The sequence below is a fragment of the Ornithorhynchus anatinus genome, chromosome 13, assembly GCF_004115215.2.
Source record: "Ornithorhynchus anatinus isolate Pmale09 chromosome 13, mOrnAna1.pri.v4, whole genome shotgun sequence".
NCBI lineage: Eukaryota > Metazoa > Chordata > Mammalia > Monotremata > Ornithorhynchidae > Ornithorhynchus > Ornithorhynchus anatinus.
Window position 1 is genome coordinate 37161916 of NC_041740.1, and position 20410 is coordinate 37182325.

At 47.5% G+C, this 20410-nt stretch overlaps 1 protein-coding gene across 1 annotated transcript; it reads right to left on the minus strand.

Moving 5' to 3' along the window:
• Positions 1–5383: 5383 nt before the first annotated feature.
• LOC100085965 (prostaglandin F synthase 1-like) lies at positions 5384–20082 on the minus strand. Its single transcript, XM_029077771.2, has 9 exons — positions 19890–20082; positions 16739–16906; positions 14267–14383; positions 13378–13455; positions 11909–12031; positions 10128–10237; positions 9569–9731; positions 8601–8683; positions 5384–5604 (listed from the first exon to the last, which is right to left on the minus strand). Exons 1-9 carry the CDS (start codon positions 19974–19976, stop codon positions 5562–5564), a joined length of 972 nt encoding a protein of 323 aa, XP_028933604.1. The 5' UTR covers positions 19977–20082; the 3' UTR covers positions 5384–5561.
• Positions 20083–20410: the final 328 nt, after the last annotated feature.

Consider the following 20410-nt stretch of genomic DNA (forward strand, 5'->3'; position numbering starts at 1 on the left):
CAATGACTTCTGACTCTTTCTCTCCTGGTGGCTACCACCAAAGGGAGTAATTATTAGAAATTATCACATTTATTGAGCACGCACTGGGTGTAATGCACTGTACTAAGATCTTAGGATGTACAAAACAAGCCAATGACACATTCCCCTCCCGCAAGGACCTTACAACTTTAACAGGGCAGGCAGCCATAAAAATATTTATAAAGACAATAATCAAAATGACAAATACATAACTGAACATTTATATATGTGCTGAAGATAGCTATAAATAAGTACAAAAATAAACAGCTTAATAAATCTCTTTCCTTTTGTCCCTGCCTGATTTTTTTTTTAGCTCTGAGGCTACATGCCATTTCTACCTAATAAAGGTTGGCTGGACACCACTTTTTTTTTTTTACCACCATGCAATATATAAATCAAGATATCTGAGATGGAATTTTTAATGTTTCCCCTTCCAGATAAAACTTACTTCAAATGCAATCAACTTTTGATTCTCCAAGAGAAGCTGTTACAGACGTTAATAAAGTTGGCTTCTTGTAAACGTTAGCTCACTGGGCGGGGACTGTGTCTACCAACTCTGATGTATTGTATTCTCCCAAGTGCTTAGCACAGTGCTTGTCAATCAATCAATCCATCGATCAATCAATCAAATTTATTGAGTGCTTACTGTGTGCAGAGCACTGTACTAGAGCTTGTGAGAGTACAGAAGCAACAAGGTGTGGGGTTCTGGGAGTCACAAGGTCATGGGTTCTAATCCTGCCTTGACCACTTATCTGCTGTGTTACCTTGAGCAAGTCACTTCATTTCACTGGACCTCAGTTACCTCATCTGTAAAATGAGGATTGAGCCACATGTGGAGCAGGGACTGTGTCCATCTCGATTTCCTTGTATCCACCCCAGTGCTTAGTACAGTGCCTGGCACATAGTAAGTGCCTAACAAGAACCATAATTAATACTATTATTATTATCAGAGTTGGTAGTCATGTTCTCTGCCTACAAGCTTACAGTCTAGAGGACACAGTAAGTGCTCAATAAATACCATTGATTGATGAGCTTTTGGCAATATGATTGGGAAACTGTAGGCTTCCTGATAGGCTCAAATATCTTCTCAAATGGGAGGGGCTGCCAGGAATTCTGAGAGTTCTTTAAGATTTTGCAGGCCTCCTGGTAGGTTCAGAGATCTGTTTGCTTGATTAGGAGGGACTGCCAAGAATGCTAGTAGTTCTGCACTGTTCCTCTCACTCTGTCTGCTGAACCTGCTTGAGCTCGAGGATTTTTTTTCCCTATGGTATTTGTTAAGCGCCAGGCACCTTACTAAACACTTGGGAGAGTACAATTTAACAATAAGCAGGCACATTCCCTGCCTACAATTAGACTGTGAGCCCCATGTGCTCACTTTTTGGGCAGGGAACATGTCTACCAATTCTATTTTGTAGTAATAATAATAATTATGGCATTTGTTAAGTGCTTACTATGTGCCAGGCACTGTTCTCTCCCAAGTGCTTAGTACAATACTCTGCACACAGTAAGTGCTCAATAAATATGATTGACTGAATGATGAGGTAACAGGCACAGAGAAGTAAAGTGACTTGCCCAAGCCCATACGGCAGATACGTGGCAGAGCCGGGATTAGGAACCATGTCTTTCTGATTTCCAGGAACATCTAGAATTGCTATGAGCTTTCCTGGTTGGCAGCAGGGCTTGATAAGTAATAATCCTTGGACTATGCCCCTAAATCACCATCAAAACACAGACCTAGGGACTAGTGACATGAGGGGACTTTCGCTTTGCAAAATCACCCAGAAACTTTGCCCCTCAGAGAGGACAGTATTCATCAGGATTTTGAACCCACCTTTGGGCTGAGCTTGCAGTGAAATCTGCCCTGGTGTTTTCAGGGACCTAGTGGAGAGCAGACTGGGGTGCCTGGAGATCAGGACATAAGATTCACTTCCCTGGTTCACCAAACACTGCCCTCATGGCTCTTTCTTCTCCCACCTCTGCTATCTTCTGATCCCAGGGCTTCCTGCCATCCCAGCACAAGCTCCCTTTTTCCTCACTGGTCAGTATGCCCTCCATTTCCTCTTTGGTCAGTCCCCAAACAGGCTCCTTTTTTCTATCAAGTTATCCCAAGATGCCTTCTTCCTCACATCACTTTGGGCTCCATGCCTTCTCTCGCTAGTCCATGCCTATTCTTCCACACCCCCTTTCATCTAATTTGTAATATAAAATAATCAGTCTATGGACACCAGCTTATCTTGACTTGTCTTACGCTGTGGAGTCATCTCCGACCCATAACGACTCCAAGGACGCATTTCTCCCGGAACGCCCCACCTCCATCTGCAGTTGTTCTGATAGTGTATCCATAGAGTGAAAATACAGAAGTGGTTTACCGTTCCAGCATGTCTTACCTAATAATAAATACTGTGGCATTTGTTAAGTACTTGCTATTTGCAAAGCACTGTACTTAAGGGTTGGGGTAGATACCAACAATCAGACTGGACACAGTACATGTCCCTCAAGAGACTCCCAGACTAAGCAGAAGAGAGAACCGATGAGGAAGTTGAGGAGTAGAGATGATAAGTGACATGCCCAAGATCACACAGCAGAACTGGAATTAGAACCCAGGTCTTCCCATTAATAGGTCCAAACTCTTTCGTTAACTCAAGTTGCTTACTTACCGATTCTTCTTGCTCCCTCTCATTCTGAGGCTGGTGGTGCAGAACTGGGCTGGGCTCGTCCTGGCGATTTCTCCCCATCAAATCTCAGTAAGCAGACCTGTTGGGATGGCAAACAGTAACATTATTTATTAAGGACCCTCTGATCATAATGCACTGCACTTGAAACCTGGGACAGTACAATGTAACTCAACCACGGACACACCAAAGGCTGAATGAAGCTGAAACCACTTTGGATCAATTTTTTAATGATTTATGTGCTCATCCCTTTAAGGCCAGCTTCCCTTCCCCATGTTCAGCTCGGAGCCCGAGGAAACGATCCCAATCCCATCCCCCGCATCCCATTCCTCTGGCCTTCCTCAGAGGGCCATATTTACTCACCCACCCCCCACCCCCCGTCCGCTTTTTTTAAGTGATATTTGTTTAATGCTTACTTTGTACCAAGCCCTGCACTAAACACTAGGATAGATACAAACTCATCTAGTTGGACACCGTTGCTGTCCCACATGGGGCTCACAGTCTTAATCCCTGTTTTACGGATGCATTAACTGAGGCCCAGAGAAGTGACCTGCCCAAGGTCACACAGCAGACAAGTTCCTGGAAAGAATGACCCACTGACACCCTCTTGAGTCATTCAGTTATATTTATTGAGGTGAAATAGGGAGGGATGGGGGCGGTGAAGGGTCTTGTTTTGAGGTTCAGGCACACTCTTCACTGGTTTTATCAGAAAGCAGCCCCAGCTCGAGGGAGTGAGAAATTGCTGGGACTCTCCAAACCATGGCTATTAGGACTCTGCAAGTTGCTGCTGCTGAGACTTTTCAGGCTGCAGCTCCTGGGATTTCCAATCCTGGGGTGGGCTGTGGGAAGGAGGGGGTCCCCTGTTAGACCCAGGGGAACTAGTAGTAATAATAAGTGTTTGCTATGTGCCGGAAGTGCTGGGGGAGGTACAGTATAAGCAGATCGGACACAGTCTGGGTCCCACATGGGGCTCAGAGTTCTTAATAAGGGGGAGGGAGAAGAGATTTTTAATCCCTATTATATGGATGAGGAAACTGTGGCACAGTGAAGTGCTTGCCTCTGAGACTGTGAACCTCATGTGGGACAGGGAATGAGTCTGAACCTACTAACTTATATCTACCCTAGTGCTTAGTAGGTGCTTGGCATACAATAAGTGTGAGCAAATACCCCATTTATCATTTGTATCTGGACCTGTTGGAACTGGTTTGTTGGAATAAGATAGCAGGGAAAAGTTGGGGAGCCAATTCCCAAAGCAGCATTTGGAATACTGTTGTGGGCAGGGAGGGTGTCTATTTATTGTTATATTGTACTTTCCCAAGTACTTAGTACTTCTGCTCACATTAAGTGCTCAGTAAATACAACTGACTGTATAATTGTGCTGACAAGACTGGAACAGGGCTTGGAGAATATAGACTTTGAAATCTTCATTCAGGGGCTTGAATGGGAATGGACTAGGAGTCTTCCCTAATACTTTTTGGCCATTTCATAGGTCAAAGAATGTCCAGGGACTAGAAGAGGCTCCTATTGTCAATTTTTTCACTTCTTAACAGCTCCAAAAAGGAGTCTGATGGGAGCGGATATCAAAACCATTGATGAAAAGAGGAATTTTGATTACCCTGAGGCTTTAGTTCTTAAATAACTTTTCCTTTTAGAGTCCAGAGTCCCTCATTCAGATCAGCAAATCTCAGCTAGCGTGATTCTCCTATGCTCCTGAACAAAGGTGTGACCCTCTTGAACATTTCTATGGTGGTCAGAGGTGATGGCTCTGAGAAGGTAGAGAGAAGGCATGAGGCAAAGCAGAAGCAGGACTAGAAACAAAAATTTGAGATGTTTTAATTATTTCATTTCCTGTTCAATAGATCCCAAGGTAGACAGAGGAATCTGGTCCGGGTAATTCCCGAATCACCGACTATGGAGGAAACCAGGGGCGCCTCTCATCAGTACTCTTCGGAAAATGGATAATTAGGATGGGAAGCTAATCTAAATGGAAGAGGGAGAATATCACTATCGTTAGTTTCACATCCCACCCTCCCCACCCCAAGTCTGGAGACCTAGGTAATGTCACTTCAAGAGCCAGAAACTCTGAATTTCCCAATTCGTGGGATTCGAGTTCTCATTTGGTTATTTTCCCGGACCTGAAGAGGAAGATACTGTAGTTTGTGGTGTAATACTGTCTAGCTCCCTCTTTCCTCCCAACTGCCCATAATTTCTGCCACAACCGAAACGCTAGACATGTTAGCCTTTGTTAGATACCGAGCTCCTGAAGGGCAAAAATTGCATGTAACTTGCTTTGAATCACCCCAGGTCTGGCACCACAAGCAGGTGGGTGCTTAGTTAAAACCTTCTCTCTACTGGTACTATCTGAAATGTTCCCTCACACACTGCTTTTTCTAGTGAATCATAGTTCAGAGAGAGGTGAACTATCTCTGTGCCTCAGTTCCATCATCTGGAAAATGTGTTCAGTTATGTATTTGTCATTTTGATTATTGTCTTTATAAATATTTTTATGGCTGCCTGCCCTGTTAAAGTTGTAAGGTCCTTGTGGGAGGGGAATGTGTCATTGGCTTGTTTTGTACATCCTAAGATCTTAGTACAGTGCAATACACCCAGTGCGTGCTCAATAAATGTGATCATTTCTAATAATTACTCCCTTTGGTGGTAGCCACCAGGAGAGAAAGAGTCAGAAGTCATTGTGAGGAAAAAAACCAACAACTTTATTTTCCTTTCAGTCACTATGAAGGGACTTCAGTGGCTTGGGGATTCAATCTTTATCAGTTTCCTGAAAATGGTCACCAGGCTGCCTGGAGTTGTGGAGGGATTGGCATTTGACTCAAAATTCCAAGGCCCCAATTTTTCAGCATAGGGACCTTATCAGTATTCTTCATTAAATGGGTAGTTAGGGTGGGTCGAGAAACTGTAAGGAAAAAGAAAAACAAAATGTAATCAGAATAGTACGAATGTTTTTAATTAAGCGTTTACTCCGTGCTAAACTGTGGGATACGTGCATTTTAGTCAGATGAGACACTCCCTGTTCACCTGGGGCTCACAGTCTAATAGGGAGGAATGAGAGGTAACCATTGTAAGCATCTGTAGAGTGTCCTCCCAGGCCCAGAGAAATTACATTTGGTCACGGTGAAGATCAGCTCAGGGCTGATAGTTCAGGGCATAGGTGAGACCATCTTCTTGCAACAGCAGCATCTGACTGAGGTCAGTCCCAACTCAGACCCCAAGAGATTGGGTCATGGAGACAAGGAAGGGAAGGAAAGGTAGCTGGAACCAGGGGGTTTCGTAGAATAGTAATAATGTTGGTATTTGTTAAGTGCTTACTATGTGCAGAGCACTGTTCTATGCACTGGGGTAGATACAGGGTAATCAGATTGCCCCACGTGAGGCTCACAGTCTTAATCCCCATTTTGCAGATGAGGTAACTGAGGCACAGAGAAGTTAAGTGACTTGCCCACAGTCACACAGCTGACAAGTGTCAGAGCTGAGATTCAAACCCATGACCTCTGACTCCCAAGCCTGTGCTCTTTCCACTGAGCTACGCTAAGATAGCCAGACGGAGAGGTGGAGGTGAGAACCAGCACTGACAGAGAAACAACGTGCCAGTGAATAGAGCATGGGCCTGGGAGTCAGAAGGACCTGGATTCTAATCCAGGCTCCGCCACTTGTCTGTTGTGTGATCCTGGGCAAGTCACTTAACTTCTCTGTGCCTCAGTTACCTCATCTGTAAAATGGGAATTAAGACTATGAGCTCTAGGTGGGACAGGGACTGTTTCCAACCCGATTGCCTTGTATCTACCCCAGGGCTTAGTTCAGTGCCTGGCACATAGTAAGTGCTTAACGGATATCGCAATTATCATTATTATTATTATTATCCTGCCAGGCTGTAGTAGTCAAGAGTGATGCCAGACTTCTGTGACACAGAGTGTTTCACCTGCGGGGCGAATCCCCAAGTACCTACCCTCATCTCTGCTTTCCTTAAGTTTCAGTTCCCCTGGGCATCAGGAACCAGGGCATAAAATGTCCATTTGCCCAGTTTTATACCAGGCGGTCTGGTTTTCAGCTGTGGATCCCTTCTCTGATGAAGATACTGCCCTAGACACTTTTATGTCATGGGTTTCTACTTCGGCTTTTGCATCCAAGTTCCATGGCTACAAAGCAACTGCATTTACAACTACCTGGGAGGGGAATGAAATGGCTTTGGAGCAAGGAAGGGTCAGACAGACTGCCATAAAATGTGCCACATGACAAAAGGATCTAGCGTATGTAATGTCGAGTGCAACTGAGTGGCCGATATTGGCATGGCCACTCATAGAGGCAGGATAGGGCTGGCCACTGCCTCTGGAGATGGAGCCAGTCAGCTCGCGGCCTCCCTCCTCCCCTGGGGTTCTGGACCTGCCCACAGTCTGCCCAAACACAAGCTGACCCTGCTGACCCTCATCGTTAAAGACCGACATTCTGGCCGGACACTGAAGCAGCATGGTCTAGTGGACAGGGCATGGGCCTAGGAGCCAGAAGGACCTGATCTAATCCGCTTGACTGCGGTGTGACCTTGAGCTAGTCACTTCACTTCTCCATCCCTCAGTTCCCTCATCTGTAAAATGGGGATGAAGACCGTGAGACCCATGAGGGGCAGGGACTGTGTCCGACATGACTACCTTGTATCTACCCCACTGCTCAGTACAGCACATAGTAAACGCTTAACAAATACTATTATTATTATTATTCAGTCACGGATACTGGACTCTCTTTGCCAACTGGAAATAACATACGCATGCTACATTACACAGGTTTTGCAATGTAATTGAGGTCCTATGGATCCTTTTGCAGAACGAGGGAGCTCTGATCCCACCACTTTTGCTCCCTAGCAGAGGAAGGCTGGGCCATAAAGGCATCAAGTGCTGTCTCCGCACCCAACAGGGAACTGACCAGCTGAAAACCAGGCTGTCACATGGTTATGAATGACAGCCCTATCCCTAGCCCAGGTTCAGGTCTCTATTCCAAGTGCCCAGCATTCTGTTTTCTCCATCCACCCTCTGGGACTTGCTGGGGGGTTATCTGGACTCTCCCAGGGATGCGGAGGATGGGGTGGAGGGAGAGTTAAAATGTCCCAACTCCTTAAGTGCCCCAGATCTTGGGATGACTTGTGTCAGGGCCGACCTCAGGGTTCAGCTGACCCCAGGCACAATAATAATAATTCTAATAATGGTTTTTGTTAAGTGCTTGCTATATGCCAGGCGCCGCAGTGGAGTGGATACAGCAAATCAGGTTGGACACAGTCCCTGTCCCATGTAGGGCTCACAGCCTCAATCCCCATTTTATAGATGAGGTAAATGAAGCACAGTGAAGTGAAATGATTTGCCCAAGGTCACACAGCAGACAAGTGGCAAAGGCAGGATTAGAACCCAAGACCTTCTGACTCCCAGACCCGTGTCCTATGTATTAAGCCATGCTGCTTCTCTGACATGGCCAGCCCTAACCCACAGGCTCAGGTGAGGGAAGACACGTTTCTCATTCTCATTCTTCCCTAGGGCTGAGAAAGGATGACCCTTTAAAAACTCGGACCACCACCCGAACAGTCACAGCTCCTGGATCTCTTTCCCTCATTCCCAGACAAGAGAGCTTCTCTGCTCCAGCCACACCTTTACCCCACCCAGGCCAAGGTTCTACAACAAAGTAAACAGGTGGGAGATTCTGGGGTGCAAGAGTAGCCCCCTCACCTCTGAGGCCTCAGCCGGATGGGCAGGCCCGAGTTTAACCGGAAAAACTCGGACGCCATTCAAACCACAGCCCTGCTTCCCTACATCCCTGCCAGACGCATTCCTTGACCTATATGGATGTGCCCCATCACCCCCACAGGTGGACATGCTGAAAACAGCAAGTTGGGCCCAAAGACCAGACACTCACTTTTCCGCCTTAATATAGCGGTAGTTTCTGTTGAGTCCATCGATGGCCTTCATGTCCTCCGGAGTCAGCTGGAAATCAAACACCTGCCAGAGGGGTGGGGGGGTGGGGAGGTGGTGGTTTATTATTCAACTCCTTTGAAGTGAAAGGTGTCTTGATTGATTCTGTCAAACTTCCCTGAGGAAGGGCCCCTAACCCTAACTGTGAATACCTTGAGAGCAGTGACTGTATCTGCCTTCCCTGCTCAAGGTGCTCACGGTGGTGCGGTGCGCATGAAATCACTGTTGTTGACTGACTGACCCATTGGAGCTGCCAAGAGAAGGCTAACAGGGAACACAAGGAAACTATTCTAAATCAGCCACCTCCCTCATATTCACCTTGCCAACCCTTTTCTTCAATTTTTTCCTGATATTCCTAGTATATCCACTAGGATATCCACTAGTGCTGCTTCCCTTCCTTTCCTTTCCTGCCCTTCCCCCATCCCCACTCAGGACGGGAGAAGTGAAGAGCAGGTGTGTCCAGGACTGTTGGCCCAGCCGAAAACCTCAGCTTCTCACTTTCACGGAAGTGGCCACCAGTCTTCCAGTTGCCCAGAAAATGTTGAGCCACGGTGGGGCTGACCGGGTCTCCATCTGCTGCCTCCAGCTTTGGCATCAATTTGCTTTGGAGGACTCAGGTAATGATTGACCAAATGACCCTCTGAAATTTTCCCTCTACATCTCTTTCAAACAGATTCCAAGGGATCTTTGGGATTCAGCAGGGATCTGGAATGGATCCACTCTTCCATTACCACTCCCCAGGACCAGTGATTCTCCTCAGTCTACTCCTCCTGATACCAGGATTTGAATTCCACCCTTCCTCCAGAATCAAGGAACAGATCCCCTCCTTCCCTAGAATTCACACCTACCAGCAATACAGTCACAGTAGTTCCTTAATCCTCCTTATGGCCTCTTTCCTCCCAACCTCCTTACTTGCATGTTCTCCTTGATCCGCTTCTCATTGAAGCTCTTGGCCAGGACCACAACTCCACGCTGCAGCTGATAGCGCAGGGCGACCAGGGCCGGGGTGCGGTTGTGTTTCTTGGCGATGGCGCCCAGGACCGGGTCCTCCAGCAGCACTGGGAAGCTCGGATTTCTATTCCTCCCCAGCCCCCCACCCCCACCGAGAGGGCATTAGTACTAATCCTGGCCAGGGTTTGGATGGGGATTCATGGGTCTGAGGGTCTGGCCCAAAATGGGATCCCCGGGGTTTCCCTGATATGGGGAAAATACGTTGGGGTGGAGGGAACTAAAAACCGATCTGCCCCGGCACCCAAACTAGCACCCTTAGGACTAGAACTTTCTGAGGCAATGTGGGATTCTCCATGCACCGCTCCCCGCCAAGACCTAGGGAGTGTTCAGGTTGGACCATCCTATGCCAAACCCAAGGAGTTTGGGGTTTAGGTGGACTTGGGCTCCGGGAGAGAACTGGCAAACAAACCACTTGCAATGAGCAAGCTTGGCTTACTCTTTCCAGACTGTCTTTCCTTACCCTGACATACTCATCTGGGAGCCCAGGGCACTGTATGCCACTAAAACGATGTCGTTGGCCTTGCAGAATTCCAGCAATTTGCTCTGGTTGAGGTACGGGTGACACTCCACCTGCAGGATCCCAAACATGGAGATTTCAGAGTGAATGAGCCACCAGAGCGAGACCCTAAGAACCAAGACCTAAGGCATTTGAACCATAAAGACAGGGGGATTGTCTAGTCACAGCCATCTGAAAAAAAACACCCAGGTGAAATAAGAATAATAATAATTAATGATATCTGTGGTATTTGTCAACTGCTTACTATGTACCAGGCACTGAACTAAACACTGGGGTAGTTACAAGATAATCAGGTCAGACAGAGTCCCTGTCCCACATGGGGCCCAGATTCTTAATCTCCATTTTACAGATGAGGTAACTGAGGCACAGAGAAGTTAAATGACTTGCTCAGTATCACACAGCAGACAGATGGTGGAACTGGGGTTAGAACCCAGGTCCTTCTGACTCCCGGGCCCATATTCTATCCACTGGGCCATGCTGCTGAACCTTCCTGAGGTTCCTTCTAGCCACTAGGCTAAGAATTACACTTGGTGAGGGAAGGGGGAACTTCTGGGCTACGTCTGGCCGGGTCAAAAACAGAGAACCAGGAGCCTCAGGATGAGTCAGGCCTTCAGAGACCAGGGGAACTGAGTCCATTCATTCATTCAGTCATATTTATTGAACACTTACTGTGTGCAAAGCACTGTACTTAGTGCTTGGGAGAGTACTATATAACAACAGTCACATTTCAGGCCACAGTGAGCTCTAGAGGGGGAGACAGACATTAATATAAATAAATTACAGGTATATGCATATATACTGTGGGGATGGGAGGGAGGATGAATGAAGAAGCAAGTAAGAGCAGTGCAGAAGGGAGTGGGAGAAGAGAGAGGAGGGCTTAGTCAGAGACTGCTGGACAGTTGGGGAGAACATGAGCAGATTCCTCAGGAGAGGAGGCAAAACAGTGAACAAACTGATATACTTCTGGTCTGCAGTGGTTACTGGCAGCACTTAAGGATATTAAGCATTGTAAGCTAGCTATGTGCAGGTAACATGTCTGCTAATTCTGTTGTTCTCTCCCAAGGACTTAGTACAGAGCACTGTGTAGCATAAGCGCTCAACAAATACCATTGATTGATTAGGGTACAGACTCTAGACTGTAAGCTCGTCGTGGGCAGAGAACGTGGCCATTGATTGATTTATGTCAGGCACGCAACAAAACGTGATGGCTTCATGGATGTCACTTTGCTGAAGTACTCCGAGTCGGCCCGATCTTAGATCATTTCTCCTGGGTAACTCCTGGCTCCCTCAGTTGCTCCAGAGCCCTCGCGTTTCTTTCCCAGATCATCTAACAGATGGACACATCTTCCCAAGCTGGGGTCCCAGAGGCCTCAGCAGAAGTTCGGCCAGCTGAAAACCCCAATGTCCAGATTAAAACTGGATGACCGATAACCCTACTCTGCTGTCCTTCTCAGCTTCTGAGGCAGTGGCCAGCGTCATTTTTGTATTTGAGATTTTCATGCTGGGAACTGTGCCTAAGTCCGTTCAGTGTAGGGAAGGCCACAGGCCCTCCTCCCAGGCAACATCCTCTCTTGGATAGAGCTAATGATAATTCACACAGATAAACACGGACGCAAGCAAGAGCCCACACGTGTGCAAGAAGGAAGGAATGTTGAGGAGGGCGGAAGAAGAAGAGATGGTCAAGAAGACATAGGGCACCAGAAAAACAGTCGGAAACGTCTTACCTGGTTGCAGACGGGTTTATGTTTGAGGCCGGGCTTGGTCAGGATCATCTCTAGCTGCTTGTGGTTGAAATTGGAGACGCCGATGGACTTGACCAAGCCTGCATCTTTGCACGCCTCCAAGGCCTGTGCCGGAAGAGATTGGGATTCCTGAGGCAGCCATAGGGCTATGAGGCACATGCCGTTCCAGCCTCTTTCTAACCTTCATTCCATTGCTGAAGGAAGGCAAAGAAAAGGTTGTATTTGTGGGGGTGGGGGGTGTGGGGGTGTTTATGTGCGTGTGTAGGAGGAGGGTTAGGTCCTTATTCAACCACTAGTTCTAGTCTTCTACAAAGCATAATGACCGGCCAGCCCCTTTGTGATTTTTCCTCCCACTTCATGTGCCCTATCTGTAAATTTCTGAAAGTCTTTGTACGGATACAATCTGCCTTGAGGAGGCCCTCTAAAGTGCTTTCCTCAGTTCAAGTTCTTTGAAACCAGATTCAGTTTCATTTGGTCTGTCCTGCCCTGTCCCTAGGACGACTGCCAACACACTGGACTGAGAGGCCAAGGGAAAGTGATGTGAAGTTGGACGGAAGTCTGCGGGTTTGGCTCCAAACCTACGTTGAGGTGCTAATAGTAATAAAAGTAAATGACAAATGCATTTTATTTAGAATTTTAATCTTAGTATTGCAACTAGAGTGCTTCAAAAATTCTGGGTAGAAAATCCTGGCAAAGTTGCAAGTCCATCTCACTTTCCATCTTGCTTATCGTCTGACACCGGCCCCAGAAACCGCTGGTAGGGGTGGATTATTAAGGATTGTGACTGTCCTTCTACCCCTTTGTAATTAACAGCCGTAGCATTTGTGAAGAGGTGGTGTCTGTCAGTCTCCCTTTTATACTGTAAGCTCCTTGAAGGCAAGATCTGTGTCTCTCATTCAGGCACAATCTCGCAAGCGCAGAAAACAGTGCTCTGCACACAGTAGGCCCTCAGTAAATTTCGTTGATTGATTGATTGAGTGATGTGCTATCAGTACCTCTATCGGCTCCTATCTGCTATCAGGTAAGGAGGCCATTAAAGTGTGCAGCTGCAAGATGACAAAGGCCTGTCCCTGGGAAGGTTGGAAAGGAAGGAACACGTCTGTGGAAACTAAAAGAGGAAAAACTAGCAGGAGTTAGAATACTGTGAATGTCTGGAGGCAGAGGGTCAGAGAGGAATCAAAGATGACACTAAGGTTGGAGGTTTCTGGGATACGAAGGAGGTTGTTGTTATCAAAACTGAGGGGAAAGTAAGGAAGAGGAGAGATTTTGGAAAGGAAGATTTACAAGTTCGGTTTTATATGGATCAAGTTTAACTTGCTGTGGACTCTTCCGGACAGAGATGTCCTGGAGGCAAGAGGAAGTGAGAGGTGATTGCTGAGCTGGCCAGGGACAGGATTCCTCCCCAAGAAGTCTTGTTTGGCTGTGGGGTGATGTTACCACAGGCCACTCACCTCCCACGTGGTGCAGAGATCCACATAATCAAAAGACAGTTCATTGTTTTTCTGTAACGCCTGCAAGTTCATTCCAGGCTGAAACGCAAAAGAAAACATCTATTCTCAGCATAACTCCCCCCTGGAGATTTTACCATGCAAAGAGAGGTAATGACTGCTAAAAGAAAATTAAGGAGGGGTTGACATTGCAAAGACGATATTTTGATGAGCAAGGGAACTCAAATGCATTCTTAGGGGGTAAGTGGGGATGTAGAAGGTTAGAGAGAAAAAATGTTGTCCCCTAAGCATTACGGACGGAGAGTAAGGAGAAGAACAGGTTTCCTCCAAGCAACTCACTGCCACTATCCAGCTTGGCGCACCCTTGGGCTCACAGTCGAAGAGGTAGGAAAAGCAATTATTCCAGTTTTGAAGGTGAGGCAACTGAGTCCCAGGGCAGTTAAATGACTTGCCCAAGGTCACCCAGCAGGATGTCAGATCTGGGACCAGAATTTGGGTCTCCTGGATCCTAGTCCCATGCCCTTTCCACTAGCCCACGCTGCCTCCCAGATTGACCGGAAGGCCAGGAATCAGGCTGGTGGGCCTGGGTGCCGCGGAGCCGGCTAAAGAGTTGTAGTCTGTCTCTGAGGTGGCTGCTTTGAGCCCAGAAACCCACTGTGAGACACAAACCCAGGGCTCTGGTGATGAAACTGTGGGGAAGGGTTTCTCCTCCTCGGAGAAACTGCTCTGAGCCCAGTAGTAAACAAAGCACTGGGCAGACACCAGCAAGTTGGAGTGCTTAGTACAGCACTCTGCACACAGTAAGTGCTCAGTAAATACCATGGCTGGAATGATTGACGGGAGACTTGTGAGGAGGAGCCCGTGTGGCTCTCTGGTGAGCAAAAGCACTTACCTTCAGAGTGACGGGCCAGTGAATGATGTAGAGATTGATGTAATCCAGCTGGAGGTTCTTCAGTGTCTCCTCCAGAGCTGGGCGCACGAAGGTAGAGTAATGAGAGCTGCTCCAGAGCTGCAGGGTTGGGAAAAGTAAATCCAGCGTTCATTGTGCAACTCGCCAGGGCCGCGTGCGGGAGGGCGGTGGGGAGTCAAACAGTAGGGAGGATGGACTGGGTTTCTCCTGGGTGCAGAGCCCACCCTTGGGATTCACAGAGGAAGTTGGAAGAAGAGGGGCTTCTTTCGGGGGTGGGGGCGGTGTCAGGATCTGGCTCAGGCTGGGACCCCCATCTCCCCGGGGGAGATCCTGCATCTAGCCCTACTTCAGGTCTGGATTCTTAAAGTCAGACTGGGCTCCCAGGACTGCCCTGGTCCATCCAAACCCCAAGAGCCGAGGCAGACGCCCGGGCTGGGTGACGTCTGGCAAAAAGAAAAGAAGCAGCATGGCTAGTGGATAGAGCACAGGCCTGAGAGTCAGAAGGACCCGGATTCTAAACCTGGCTCCTCCACTTGTCCGCTGTGTGACCTTGGGCAAGTCACTTCACTTCTCTGTGCCTCAGTTACCTCATCTGTAAAATGAAGACCCTAAGTCCCATGTGGGACAGAGACTGTGTCCAACCTGATTAGCTTGTATGTACCCCAGCACTTAGAACAGCACTTAGTAAGCGCTCAACGAGAAAAAGGTTCCTTCCCGAGGCTCGGTTCATGGAGAACAGGGCACCCCACCTCATTGCTTCTCAGCGCCTCCAGGCAGATGGAGTGGGGGGCCATCGGGGTCAGGGACAAGCACAGATTAGGCCACTTCCAGTTGTACCTTGGACTCCCTGATAATAATAATGTTGATATTTGTTAAGTGCTTACTATGTGCAGAGCACTGTTCTAAGCGCTGGGGGAGATACAGGGTAATCAGGTCGTCCCACGTGAGGCTCACATGAATCCCCATTTTACAGATGAGGTAACTGAGGCACAGAGAAGTTAAGTGACTTGCCCACAGTCACACAGCTGACAAGTGGCAGATCCGGGAGTCGAACCCATGACCTCTGACTCCGAAGCCCAGGCTCCTTCCACTGAGCCACGCTGCTTCCCACCGTCCACCGTCCGGGCAGCAGTAAAGCATTGTGAGCGGCCTAGAGAGCAGCCTGGTCTCGGCTCAGGCCGGGCAGGAGGCCACCCCTTGGACTGAATGGGAAGAGAATAGTATGGAGAGGTCGGGATGTATCTCCCACCAGTGTTCTCGGCTGTCCCTGTTCAAGCCATCAGTGCTCACTCTCCATTCCTGCTTTTTACAAAGGGAATAAGGATAATAATAATTATGGTACTCGTTGAGCGCTTACCGTGTGCCAAGCACTGTATTAAGCAATGGGGTAGATGCAAGATGATCAGGTTGGACACAGTCCCTGTCCCTCATGGTCCTTACAGTCTAAGTAGGAGAGAGTAGGATTTAATCCCCATTTTATAGGTGAGGAAACTGAAGAAAAGAGGAGTGACTTGCCCAAGCTTCACTGTCTCTCGGGCCTGTGCTCTTTCCCCTAGACCCCGCTGTTCCCACAGTGTGAAAGGCAGAAGTAGGGGGAGCCGGGCTTAAGGGGCAGTTGGGGGCGGGGGGAAGTGTCTCAAGATGGTGACTGTTCTGGTGGAGGGTCCAGGCGAGGCTCTGATGTTCAGAAACCAGCTCTTCTCCCCAAGTCTAGGGACCCCCTTCAGCATTTTCTCTTCTCCAGCTCCCAGCCCCCTTCCTTTCCCAAGGGCCTGGTGGGGACCTCAGGGACGGTGACCTCAGGGGTTGGGGAAGGGAGGCGTAGAAGCAGAGAAGCAGCGGAGGTCAGTGGAAAGAGCACGGGTTCGGGAGTCAGGGGTCATGGGTTCGAATCCCGGATCTGCCACTTGTCAGCTGTGTGACTGTGGGCAAGTCACTTCAATTCTCTGGCCCTCAGTTACCTCATCTGTAAAATGGGGATGAAGACCATGAGCCTCACTTGGGACAACCTGATTACCCTGTATCTACCCCAGCGCTTAGAACAGTGCTCCGCACATAATAAGCGCTTAACAAATACCAACATCATTATTAGTATTGTTACTATTATTATTAGATCTCCACTTCCTCCTACCACCCCAGGGTAAGGAGAGAGGGGGAAGTTTCTGCAGAAAGGCGACTCAAGAGAAAGCCCTCTCAGGGAAGAACTGTGGGGTCCCCAACTGGTCTGTGCCCCCAGATTCCGAGTTCCTTCATTGATCTAAAGCAGTTACCATCTTTTTCAATCAGTCAAGAATGACTGTCAGATGGCGACACACCTCATTTAGGGCCTGCCCTGGGGTGTTGGAGTTGAGAGGCAGCAAATATACTTTTCATCTTAATGAATGAGCCGGATGGACATTATCCCCAAGGACCATTTCGACAAAGCACAACCGCCAACATCCCCCCTCAGCACACCTTCCCAGTGTAGAAAATGTCCTCCCTGGTCACAGTGCCATCTGCAATCTTTGCTTGAATGGCCCGTCCGACTTCCTTTTCATTCTCGTACAGCGTAGCCCCATCAAAGTGTCGGAAACCAACTTCAATGGCTTTCTTGACCGCCTCTTCTTCATCATTTTTGTTAACCTAGAGATTGGCAAGGGAGAGAGACAGAGAGGTTGCTTGCTAACCTATGAGGCGCATGACCCAGTGAAAAGAGCATGGGCCTGGGAGTGAGAGGACGTGGGTTCTAATCCCAGCACTGCCACATGTTTGCTGTGTGATCTTGGGCTAGTCACTTCACTTCTCTGAACTTCAGTTACCTCATCTGTAAAATGGGGCTTAAATCCTATTTCCTGCTTAGATTGTGAGCCCATTTGAGAGGAGGGCTGTGTTCAACCTGATTAACTTGCATCTACCTTAGCGCTTAGAACAGTCCTTGGCATATAATAAATGCTTAAGAAGTACCAAAAGCTTGTGTCGGGGGGTGAGAACTAAAGGGTGAGTTCCATATTATAGAATCAGAGAGTCCTGGTGCTGGAAAAGCTCTCAGTAGGTCATATAGTCCGGATCCCTGCCTCCTGATAGGTAATCCATGACATCCATGACAGCACACAGGAGGTGACAAACATGACAATGAAACAGGGAGGCAGCCTTTTTGTGTATGCACAGTGTAGCCAAGAATGTGGGCCTCCCCTGGGCCTTGCCAGTTACACACACCCACAGATGAATTTCACCATCATTGGCAGTTACTTTTTTTTTTTTAAATGGCATTCATTAAGTGCTTGCTGTGTGCCAAGCACTGAACTAAATGCTGCGGTCCAGACACACGATTAGCAGCTTGAACAATACTCAATCATCATTTTGTAGATGAGGTAACTGAGGTGCAGAGTAGTTTTGTGACTTATCCGAGGTCCCAGAGCAGAAAAGTGCCAAGCCAGAATTACATCATGCCAAACAATAGCTGTGTTGGAAAGAAGAAGGGAGTTTAAAGTAGAGAGGCAACTCTTGGGGACTCTGGCATGGTCTAAAAGTGTCCTGCAATTATTACAAGAAGGACTATTTTGTAAAATACTGAGGGTTGCAACTCACGCAAGGTCAGAGGTCACCACTGAAGGTTCACTAGAGAAAGAATTTTCACTGGATATGGTAGAACCGAGGGGGACCAATAAGTGAAAGTTCAGGAAAGCAAGATCTCTGCAAAACTGGACATCAGTACTCAGATTAACATTTGACCAGAAGAAAATGTACTCCACTAAGCTGCATTCAAAAATAAAATTTTAAAATTTTAGATGAAAGGAAAAGTCGATGAAAAGGGCATGTCTACAAGGCTGGGCTTTCCAATACCCCAAGAAGTGACTCTAGGATGGTGGCATGTGTGCTTTAATCTGATCGTCAGAGAGCTCTCCCTCCTAGAACATGCTGATTTGGGACCTAAGACACTCTTTGGAAATCAGGATTAATTTCAAGGACTAAGTAGTTTATTAGGCCAAAGAAGATACAGCCTGAGTAAATAGTGCATAGCCTCCTATTTGACATCCAGGTGCAAAGCTGGAGAAGTGGCATAGCCTAGTGGAAAGAGCACAGGTCTGGGAGACAGAGAATACAGGTACTAATCCAGTTGTGATGCTTGGATCCCAGGGCTCTCAGAATAGCAATCATTTCATATTATGGTAAATGGGAAGAGTCTCTGGCAATTCAGATGCTATTTATGTCACTTTGGCTAGTGGGGCTAAACAGTTCTGGATCAGCGTTTTATTTTGTTTTGATTTTAATGGTATCTATTAAGCGCTTACTATTTGACAAATACTGTTCGAAGTACTGGGGAAGATACAAGTTTATCAGGTTGGACACAGTTCCTCTGTCCATGGGGCTCACAGTCTTAAGTTAGAGGAAGGAGGATTTAATTCTCCTTTAAAAGATGAAGTAACTGAGGCACAGAGCAGTGAAGTGACTTGCCTAAGGTCACTCAGCAATCACTTGGCAGAGCTGAGAATAGAACCCAAGTCCTTTCATTCATTCATTCAGTAGCATTTATTGAGCTCTTACTATGTGCAGAGCACTGTACTAAGCACTTGGAATGTACGATTCGGCAACAGATAGAGACAGTCCCTGCCGTTTGACGGACTTACAGTCTAATCGGGGGAGACGGGCAGACAAGAACAATGGAAATAAATAGAGTCAAGGGGAAGAACATCTCATAAAAACAATGGCAACTAAATAGAATCGGGGTGATGTACATCTCATTAAACAAAATAAACAAAATAAACAGGGTGATAAAGATATATACAGTCCAGCGGATGAGTACAGTGCTGAGGGGGTGGAACGGGAGAGGGGGAGGAGGAGAGGGAAAGCGGGGAGAAGAGGGTTTAGCTGCAGAGAGGGGGGTAGAGGGAGCAGAGGGAAAAAGGGGGGAGCTCAGTCTGGGAAGGCCTCTTGGAGGAGGTGAGTTTTAAGTAGGGATTTGAAGGGGGGAAGAGAATTAGATTGTCTGAGGTGAGGAGGGAGGGCATTCCAGGACCACGGGAGGACATGGCCCAGGGGTCGGCGGCGGGATAGGCGAGACCGAGGGACGGTGAGGAGGTGGGCAGCGGAAGAGCGGAGCGTGCGGGGTCCTCTGACTCCCATTTTCTTTCCACTAGACCATGCTGCTTTCTGGGGTCCAGTCGCGTTGCCTCCCTTTTTTCTCCCAATTTTCTTACAGTGCTTTCCATTTTTAACCAAAATATTAATAAATTAATTATTTTAATTAATTTAATCAATAAATTTAAAAAGAGAACTTTGTAACGGGGGCAAGAATAGCTAACTTATTTATGAGAATTATTTAACCAAGAAGGTAATGTCAATTTTCTAGAGTAATTTCTGAATCTTCATAATGCACCAGCTGTTTTATTGATAATTTTGTGCATGTATGGTCTAGGCAATTATTTACACTTATCACAAGTTGTACATTGAGTCCAGATTGAGAACGATTATTTTTGATCCTCATAAATCGCTAACTGAACCCCTAGTGTTGGGCTAAAGAGATGGATTGGTGTAATCCCCCGAGAATGAATCTCCGTTCCCTTAGCGGGGGGATGCAGTGCCCAGAGGAGACAACAGCAGCCCCCAAAAGGCTGTCTGTACTTACATTCATGTTTCCAAAAGTTCCAAATCCCAGCACTGGTATTTTGTTCCCATCATTCAGTAGCTTGTAACGAGATGTCATAAGGTCCATTATTGCCGACCAGATAGAATCAGTCAGCAAGATTGGGTACGTGTTCACCAGCTGCTTCTCCTCTTCGTGGAGTAAAAGAGAAGAGGGCTTTATTCTAGAGGCTATTTATCAGTTTCCACTACCATCAGGATCAGTAGGAGGGGCCTGGCTTCAAGTTGCAGTTTGGAGAGGAACGTAGACCAAAGAGCCTAAAGAATCAGTACATAGAACATTTGGGTTTAAAGAATGGATCAGCTTGGCCCCAGATTTAATTTAGCAGGACTCCCTGGGTCCCTCACATACAATATCCCGGCAACAGAATAAACCTTTCCTGCAGGTGAGGACCTGGAACTGGAAGAGATCACAGAAACCCCAGGTCTCCCTGACCTACCGGGAAAGTGAGGAGGGAGCCGTCAACAGGTTTGGAGACCGATCAAAAATGAACTTTCCCTTCC